Source organism: Gekko japonicus, unplaced genomic scaffold, assembly GCF_001447785.1.
Source record: "Gekko japonicus isolate JY-2015 unplaced genomic scaffold, Gekko_japonicus_V1.1 scaffold10, whole genome shotgun sequence".
Lineage (NCBI taxonomy): Eukaryota > Metazoa > Chordata > Lepidosauria > Squamata > Gekkonidae > Gekko > Gekko japonicus.
Genome location: NW_015167526.1, coordinates 2,251,484 through 2,261,357, shown reverse-complemented (window position 1 = coordinate 2,261,357; position 9,874 = coordinate 2,251,484). Strand labels below are relative to the sequence as shown.

Genomic DNA, 9,874 nt, shown 5'->3' with positions numbered 1-9,874 from the left:
GAGTCTGCGCACTTAACCACTACACCAAACTGGACTACTGGTTTGATCTTATGTTCTTATAAATTGCTTCACTGCCAGGGAAGCACCTAAAGCAACATGGACTATAATACAATTGAACTGAATACACATAATACACAACAGCAGGAAAAAACGACAGCAGCTGTCAAAACTGGACAGAAGTGTTGGGCTTTGTTTTCTAAAATTCAGAAGCTAAGCAGCTTGGCAGGCCCCCTTGGGCTGAGAACACGAACTTCGTCCCAATTACACACCTTGACAGCTGTCACTGTTTTCCCTGTTGGGAAGGACCCAATGGTACTTGAGAGCCAGTTTGGTGTCTTGGTTAAGTGCGCGGACTCTGATCTGGGAGAACCGGTTTGATTCCCCACTCCTCCACTCGCAGCTGCTGGATGACCTTGGGAAAGCCAAAGTTCTGTCAAGGTGTTCTTGAAAAGAGCAGTTCCTGTCAGAGCTCTCTCAGCCCCACCTACCTCACAAGGTGTCAGTTGTGGGGAGGGGAAAGGGAAAGGAGTTTGTAAGCCACTCTGAGACTTCGAGTGAAGGGCAGGGTATAAATCCAATCTCTTCTTCTCTTCTACTTGCAAGACTGAGGAAGTACAGAAACCCAGAGCTGGCTCGAGAGAATGACAAGGTGAGGCATTTGCCGGTGTCCCAACACTTGTAAAGGGCCCAGAACTCCACCAGTGTTGACATTCTGGGCGATTTCTCACTAGAGCTGCCTCGCAGCGCAGCCGGCGTTTGCCCCGACACAAACATGTCAATTTCACACCCGAGGCTGCGGGGCTGCATTTTGACTCGCCGTCACCCGATTCCCGCAGTTTCGTGATCCTGGTTTTTGAGGATCATGAAACTGCGGAGGGAATCAGGCGAAGCCGCAGGTCAAATGCAGCCCCGCAGCCTCGGGTGTGAAATTGACATGTTTGTGTCGGGGCAAACGCCGGCTGCGCTGCGAGGCAGCTCTAGTGAGAAATCGCCCTCTTACTTTGCATGTAGCTCCCAAGAAGGTTAGAGACAGTTTTGAGAGAATTCTCAGTTTGCACACATCTGTTCCAGGCTAAGGGGACTGCACCTAAGTACCTCCTGAATACTGGAGCCAATATACAGAAAACTTTTGGCAGACATTCAGAATAGGACAACACGTGTAACAGGAGCTGAAAGCATTGCTTGTGACCAATGTTCCCTCTAAGCTGTGGAGTCTTGTGAGCAAAAATTTTACTTTGTGAGTTCCTGGCATTAAAGCTGTGAGCAAACAATTTGGCTACTGCATAAGTTCGTTTGCTCTGGAGCCATCCTTTCTGAGCTAAGGCAAAAATGTGTGAGCCGGAGGCTGAAAAACTGTGAGCTAGGTCATACTAACTCAGCTTAGAGGGAACACTGCTTGTGACATGAACACACACACACAACGCCTACCTGGAAGACAACCAGGATACAACGTATAATACAGGTGTCTCCGTTGACCATGGCTTTCTCCATTATGTCACAAATGCTGCTGAGGTGATGAGCTTCAATTGGGTGTTGCTTGCCCAAAAAATTTGTAATTGGAAGGTTGTTACTTGCTGCAAGCAGGTTGAGCTGATGGATACACATGGCACCAACATGGTGTAGTAACTGGTTGATAACCTCGTTTGTGGTTATGGCATCTCCTAGAAGAAAACAGAGCAACAAACCTAAGGATACGTCTTGCAGCTACGTAACGTGTCTTTCAAGTTACCGGGCTTTATGTACTCTGAGCCTATTGTAGAGAAAATTAATTTACAAGACACCTGCATAACTTTGGAAATACGATCTGCACCTAATTGAAGAAACTGCTGGAAGGACACTGTGGTCCGTGGCTCATTGGCAGAGCAGGTGCTCTGCAGGGCTGAGGTCTCGGCCGGCACCTGCTGTCTGCCGGAGTAGACAACACTGGGCTAGTCTGAGCAATGTCTGAGGCCGTAACACAGCATCATAGATACATGTGTATGGAAAGCAAACAAGAAATGGGCATGGTTTTGGGGATAAGGCTGGCTGTAAGATTTGAGTAACCAGCAACCACCGTCTCGTATCTGAAGAAGTGAGCAGTGACTCACAAAAGCTCCTAAAGGTAAAGGTAAAGGTTCCCTTGCTCGAAAGCCAGTCGAGTCCGACTCTAGGGTTGTGGTGCTCATCTCCGTTTCAAAGCCGAAGAGCCAGCGCTGTCCGAAGACGTTTCCGTGGTCATGTGGCCGGCATGACTAAACACCAAGGCGCACAGAACGCTGTTACCTTCCCACCGAAGCGGTACCTATTGATCTACTTGCAATTTCTTGCTTTCGAACTGCTAGGTTGGCAGAAGCTGGAACTAGAGACGGGAGCTCACTCTGTCATGCGGCCACTCGGGTCTTGAACTGCTGAATTACTGACCTTCCACAGCCTGCAGTTCAGCATCTTAACCCCTTGAGCCACCGCAGCGCCACACAAAAGCTCATACCCTGCCATAAATTGCTAGTCTTTAAGGTGCTACTGGACTCTTGCTCTTTCCTACTGCTTACAGACAGATTAACGCAGCTACCCATCCTGATCCACCGTCCGGGGAGAGAAAGAGAGATGAGGTCAGTGATGGCTACAGAAAACACTTCTGCTGGCTACTAGAAAACTTTGCCAGGATTGTCTGGGCTTTCTGGTCCCTCCTCCAGAGAAGACCCATACATTTTCAGTGTCTTCTCATCCAGAAGGGCCAGAAACATACTCTGAACAATTTACAGCTTTTGTTCTCAGAACATCAAATCCCATGATGGGCACCAGATGTCATATTTGCATATTTAAACCACAGTCACCCAAAATAGCTACTTAATACATTTTTATCCCAATTATTGCACAAAACCAAAAGCATTCAAAAAAGTAGCCAATCAGATACACGGGCTTGGATTTCAGAGAAGGGATTCAAAATTCCCCTCTTGTCATGTACTTATTGGTGTATCACTCGGTGAATCGCTCTTTTGCAATCTAAGGCCACATAAATGTGTGGAAGTCCCACTGCTGTTGCATTTCATTAACAGCCACGGCAGTAATGGAGAAAGCGACACCAGCCAGCCACAGTGTGGATAACAAGTTTCTCATCTGTAAAATGGTCCCACTCAGGGCTATTTTTGGGCAGGAATTCACAGGAACGGAGTTCCGGCTGGCTCCCGAGTTGGCCACATCCAGCAGGAACTCATTAGCATAATAGGCCATACCCAACAGCAGAAACTCATTAGGACTGGCTACATTAGGGGTGTGTGGCCTAACATGCAAAGGAGTTCCTACTATAAAAAAGCCCTGGGCTTTGACAACAAACGAAGTAAACAGAATAAGAAGCAAAAGGTTGGTGTGGCTGGATGACCACACTTCTGCGAACGTGGGGTGTGTGGCCTAATATGCTAATGAGCTGTGCTGTCAGGGGTGTGTCCTAATAAGCAAATGAATTTCTGCTGTTGGGTGTGGCCTATTATGCTAATGAGTTCCTGCTGGGCTTTTTCTACAAAAAAAAGCCCTGGTCCCACTTAACAAGGTTTTTACAGAGGTGATATCGTATTAATAATTATGAAATACTCTGAAATTTCTATTTGCTGTATGAGTTATATCATCACGCTTCCCTGCCTGTGTGTGTTACGTGTTTGTCATGTTTTATTAAATGGTTTCAAATATATTTTTGCGTTTTAAATGCTTTTTAATGCCTGAAATGTTTCACTGTTTTGTTTTAATGTTTAACATCTTAAGGACCCTGAATTGGGTGGAAAGGCGGCCTAGACAGGTTTTAAATAAAATAAATAAAAACACAGAAATACTTCACTGCTAATGCTTGTATTCCAAAGCATATTTCTGTGTACTTCCTCTGCGGCTGAAACACTCAGCTGCCTTACTTCAGCACACTTCCATGGAACGCAAAGAACTCACCAGACTTGAGTTCTGCAGCCTGTAAATTTATGAAGCTGCAGAACTTCAAAGGCCCTATGTATTCCTTAAATAACCTGGTGTGCAAAAGTGCAATTCTGCACTGCCAGTTCCTTGGTAAGGTGCAAAAGGCTTAGAGGAAAGCCTCACCAACCTGGGCTTAGATCGAGACGGGTCGCCATGTTAGTCTGTACGTAGCAGTAGAAAAGAGCAAGGGTGATTTCCCACAAGCGCTGCTAGGCGCTCACTCTTCTCTTTGGCCCGATGGTACGTGTCAATTTCACACAAGCTGCTGCGCGGCCGCATTTTGCCCCGCAGCTTCGTGCGATTTCCCCCGCGTCTACTCAATCCTGTTTTTTGAGGATTGAGTAGATGTGGGGGAAATCGCACGAAGCTGCGGGGCAAAATGTGGCCGCGCAGCAGCTTGTGTGAAATTGACATGTACCATCGGGGCAAAAAGGAGGAGTGAGCGCGGAGCAGCGCTTGTGGGAAATCACCCCAAGAGTCCAGAAGCACCTTAAAGACTAATAAAATTTGTGGCAGGGGAGGAGCTTTCGTGAGTCACTGCTCACTTCCTGGGCTGCCTGTCTCTGTCCAGAGTGCCGACTGTCGATTTCCCCCGTACCTTTTGGCTCCAAAATGAGATGGCTGACTCCTAGCCTCTGGCAGACGTAGTGGAAGGCTTGATTCCCAGGATTGCACCACTGATCAATATAGTCATTTGAGCACGTCCAGACCATGTTGTTCATAGCATCATAGCACGCACCTGGACACAAACAATAAAGATGCCCATCAGTCAAAACAGTTAGGACTCAAAATACTTTTGGTCTGTAATAACCCCCAACCCCCTTCCATCCCACAACTAACACTGTGATAACGCTGCTCGAAGTGGGGCAAAGAGATCGTTGTAAGCCTTTAGATTTGGAATTTAAAAATATTTGGAGTTTCCAAGGCTTGTGGAAATTATCCAACTTCACTCAGCAGCGTCTGAAGTCCCAGGAAGCCTTTCTCCGGCAGAAGACTCGCTTCCGTGGAGGAAACCTCCTTAAGAGGGAGGAAGCCATCAGGCTCTGCTGAGCAGAAGGGTAGCATACAGGCCCAAATATTCAACATCCCATTAAAATCAATATGAAACAGCTATTTCCCACATACGACCCTTTCCTGTGCCAATCCCAAAGAGCTGAATGGATGAATCACCACAACTGCCAGGCAGCACTGCCTCACCATCGGGCAAGACTGCAGCCTGGGGAATCAGAACCATGAACAGTGTGTCACGGGGGTGGGCAAATACCCAGGGTAGGAGATAGCTGGCAGTGGAGAGGCAACCCATTGTCTCCGAATGGAAGGGAACGTGCAGTTACACTCCTGCCCTCAGCAGTTGGAAGGCCATTGACACACAGGTTATTTGCCCTGGGTTCAATGTTGTGTTGGGAAGTAGGGTTTTTCGTGCTTCCCCAGGGCGTCATGGTGCATTTCTGCCCCTCCTGAGGCTTCCCTGGCTTATCGCCCATCTCCCCCTAACTTGCTCTGCAGTGAAATTTTGGGAAAGGTCGCATCAAAGCCTAGATTTCTGCTGTCTGGGTGGGGAAAGTTCAGATTTTTCCAGCCCCACTCTTACCGCAGCCATTTCCCTGCTTCTGTCCCTGCAGTTTGAGCCAGTACGCTTAGGAGCCTGTAACCATCTGAGCCTACATGACATGTTATGCCATCTTGCGTAATAATCACTGACTGCACTTTACTTGAATATTGTTGATTGCTTAAATGTTTTAATAGTGTCTTAAGTTTTAAATGTCTGATGTATAGGAACCTTGGCACACTGTGCCAGGCAATGTGAGCCGCCCTGAGCCCGCTTGTAGGGAGAGCGCGTTATAAATATAATAAATAAATAAATACATTCATACCCACCGCCAACACTGGGGAAGGCTTTCTTAAAAAACTAGCAACTGAATACTGCTGTAACATTGTACAGTCTATATGAGGTTCACCGAATTCCCACCTTCCTTTTTTTTTTAATTACCTCTCTCCTTTTATTGCAACCCTGTTACCTTCCCACTGAAGCGGTACCTATTTATCTACTTGCAATTTCTTGCTTTCAAACTGCTAGGTTGGCAGGAGCTGGGACCAGAGACGGGAGCTCACTTGCCAGCCACATGACCACGGAAACGTCTTTGGACAGCGCTGGCTCTTCGGATTGGAAAAAGAGATGAGCGCCGCACCCCTAGAGTCGGATTCGACTGGCTTTCGAGCAAGGGAAACCTTTGCCTTTACTTTTACTGCAAAGATATAAGGGAAAGGTAACTCTCCGCCATGAAAGTGACCAGAGAATTACTTTTTAAAAAGAAAATGAAAGCTGGGAATTCAGAGAAATCAGCCTCTTATAAGGATATTCAATTGCCAGTTTTTTAAAAAAAACACTCTGAAAAAGCCCCTGGGTCACATTGGGTGTGTGTGGGGGGGGGTGGGGAGCTGCTGCCATGGAACAGGGTCAGGGAAACGACAAAGATACTTTGCCATGTGGCAGCCCTGTAGCCTCTGTGCTGGACTGGCAGCCGCAGCAACAACGGGGAAACCACACAAGCCTGTCTCTGTTTGGAAAACAACGCAGAAGGGAAGGGGCGCCAGGCAGAAGCATTCCACGCCCTGGGCGGCGGCACCTCAGGGAAGCCCAGCACTGAGCCCACTAACCCAGAATCTTATCCCGACGTCAACAGCACCAAATCATAATTAAGTATGCCAGGGAGAGAAGCAAGAATCACTCGGGTGCAGGAAGGGCCACGGGGAGAACTACTGTCTCAGCGTGGAGCGCACTGATCGACAACACCTGGTCAGGGGAGAGCAGGAGAATTACAGAGCAGCTGTGCCGCCCTTTCAGCCGGACCTGGCCAAGGAGAAAGTCCTCCAGGATTCCATAAGGGCAGTCAGACGTCAAGAACAGGCTTTGCTCTCGCCCGGCTCCCCCTCCCTTGGCAAAAACACAGCAGTACAGATCAGGATCAAAGCAGACCTGCCGGGGTCCTTGTGTCTGCCAGGATCGGGCCCCTGCGACGTGGTGGCAGCAACGTCCCCAGGGCAGACATGAGGTTGGCCCTCGGGCTTTCTGGGGACAGGGCTGGCCTGTCGCTACAATGGGGCCTCCCAGGACCCGGCCCCCTGACTTCTTCCCAGGGCCCCCACGACTTTTGAGGAGAAGCCGGGGGAGGCTGTGTGCACCTGCACTCCAAGCTGCGGATTCGTGGCCCGGAGTGCAGGTGCGCAAGGCCTATCCCTGGCTTCTCCCTCAAAGCATTTAAAGGGACCCTTTAAATGCTTGGGGGGGGGGAGAAGTGGGGCAGCATGCGGGGGTGGTGTGCGAATTTCAGTGCCCCCTTTTTAAAAGCCCCCCCCCCAAAAAAAAAACTAAAAAATCCTGGCTACGGGCCTGGGACAGGGCTTCACTTTCATTTCCCACTCAGCCCAGCCTGTTCTCTATCAGAGTCAATGGTCCTTTCCGCACTTGGATCTCATCCCTGGTTCAACTCGGGACACGATACTCCTTGCATTTATCCCTGGTTATTACAGCGTCCGTTTATCCCGGGACAAGTGTGGGGCGAAACCGGGGTGACCTCAGTGTAATGTGGAAACAAAAAATACCCCGAGATAATTACAGGGCTGAACTCGAGTGTAGCATAGAATGTAAAAATACCCTGAGATAATTACAGGGGTGAACTCGCGTTTGGTGTAGAATGTAAGTTCGGGGACAGGGTTGAACCAGGGTTTAAGGTCTAGTGCGGAAAGGACCAATATGACTCTGAACACCCAGAATTATTCTGAATATATGGAATTATTAAAGTTGGAAATATCCAGAACGTGACGTTATGGTTCTGTTCTGGACAAACCCTGGTCAGGGATGATCTAGGCTGATCCTGCATTGAGCAGGGGGTTAGACTAGATGGCCTGTGTGGCCCCTTCCGACTCTGTGATTCTAGGATTATCTGGTAAATGCCAAATATTTCCAAATCTGAATTGCGCATCCTTACGAGAAGCAGGTTTCTAACAGAACACCTGAGGATCTCCAGCTTTCCTAAGAAAGCCATTAAAAATCAGCTTCCCCCGACCTCCCCCCACCACCAATGTCTCAACAGGTGTCTCTCTCTCCCCCTATTCCCCCCCCACACACACACACTACAGAGCCATGCGGTTTAAAACCCCAGTAAACTAAGAAGTGTTCAAAGGAAGCTTCGTACAGCACTTACTGCTCCTGTCTACTGATCTGCCTGATCCCTTCTTTAAGTTTGTGCCAATATATGTTGCTTATTGGCATTTTAATTGACTTCCTGGAGGAGTGGTGTCAACCCCTTAATAAGGTTCAAAGCAAGTTTACAGTTTCAGATAGTGGTTCCGTAATTATATGCCAGTAATTGCCTCTTATTTGTATATTTTATTGGCTTCCCCTTCCTTTAATAAGTTATTTGCACAGTCAAGAAAGGGCAGGGTTCAACTTGTGAACTGTTTATAGCCAACCAGCTTCTTCCTGAAGGAGTTTATTATAATCTGAGCTCTCGGGTCCTGTTGTTTCAAACAGCAGGTCATGTATAAAATGCATCTTCATTCCTTACCTAGACCGGGAACAAGGGCACTGCGTCCAAGTGAGCTCCCGGCAGCATCGATGAGATCCGCTCGGCTTGCAAACTGCCCGTCTGATATATTGAACACCAAGCTTGAAGCCAGAACTTTAAACAAAGAACCTCCAATCAATCTCTCAAAACCTGATATATTTTTCAAGTAATAAAGTCTTCCACTGTGCCTACGGGAAGTGCTTAGTTTCTAAGGTGAGAGACACTGGGACTGGAACACGATTGGAAGCCACACCTTTTGACCTGGAATGTCTAGGGGGATGAGCCATCACTCGGTGATAGAGCCCCTACTTTGCAGAAGGTCACGGGTTCAATCCCCAGCATTGCCATTTGAAAAAAAGATAAGATGTCAAATGATGGGACAGATCTCTGCCAGTTGGAGAAGACAATAATGGGTCAAGATGGACCGATGGCTTGACTCAAAATAAGACAGCTCTCAGAGTTCATGTGTGCCTGTTCTTCCCGGCTTTTGGAAGGCCAGCCATGTTTACTAAGCAGGGATAAAAAAGGCCCCCAAGACACTTTCAACATTTCACATTTTTAAACGCAAGTTACTCTTCTTCCCATATGCTGTGTCTTTCTACTTCTCGCTGGCAATCTCAGCCTCTCTCTCGCAGCCTCTCTCCCCACTCTCTGTTACAGGCTAGAAACCAGACACACAAAATTGGGAATCAATGTCCTAAACAAGAACAAATACAAAGCACCCTGTGGAAGCATTTAGATCAATAAACTCCTAATGTATTTTAACAATATTCATGTCACTACCAGAAATACACAGAAAATGATACATTATAATAGTATCAATTCCTACTATATTCTAATAATAGTACAGAACAGGAATTCATAGTAAGTGAGGTAGACTACTACTGAATTATTATTATTTTTAGTCCAGTCCTCTTGGCAATTTATGACTGAGCTTAACAAGATTTTCAGCTTTTGGGGAATTCTTACTATTTTTCAGCCTTGTGGGATTCTTACTATGAGGGTGCTTTGGCTGGGCTTCTTTAAGAATTATTTTGGACCTTGAGATATGGAATTAAGTTGCTGTCCTGGTGACTGTAGCAAGAATATATATTTCTGATGCACAGAAATCACAAAAACTGCCAAAGTTGATGGACCGCTACTCTCCTGACTAACCCAACTTAATACGGAAGAGAAGCAAGACACATACAGATTTGTAAGGAGATATGTTACGGAGCAATTATGGGACATAAGATTTCCTGGTAATGCACAGTTGTATCGCAGTGTTCCCTCTGAGCTGATTTAGTGTGAGCTAGCTCACAGGTTTTTAGCCTCCGGCTCACACATTTTTCTCTCAGCTCAGGAAGGACAGCTCCAGAGCAAACTAATTT

At 47.2% G+C, this 9,874-nt stretch overlaps 1 protein-coding gene across 1 annotated transcript in view; it reads right to left on the bottom strand.

Moving 5' to 3' along the window:
• Window positions 1-9,874, bottom strand: part of HECTD4 (HECT domain containing E3 ubiquitin protein ligase 4) — a 127,703-nt gene that overhangs the window by 95,621 nt on the left and 22,208 nt on the right. Inside the window, 3 exon segments of the mRNA XM_015413276.1 lie at window positions 1,429-1,661; window positions 4,535-4,675; window positions 8,505-8,618. Coding sequence (XP_015268762.1) covers window positions 1,429-1,661; window positions 4,535-4,675; window positions 8,505-8,618 — 488 coding nt within the window.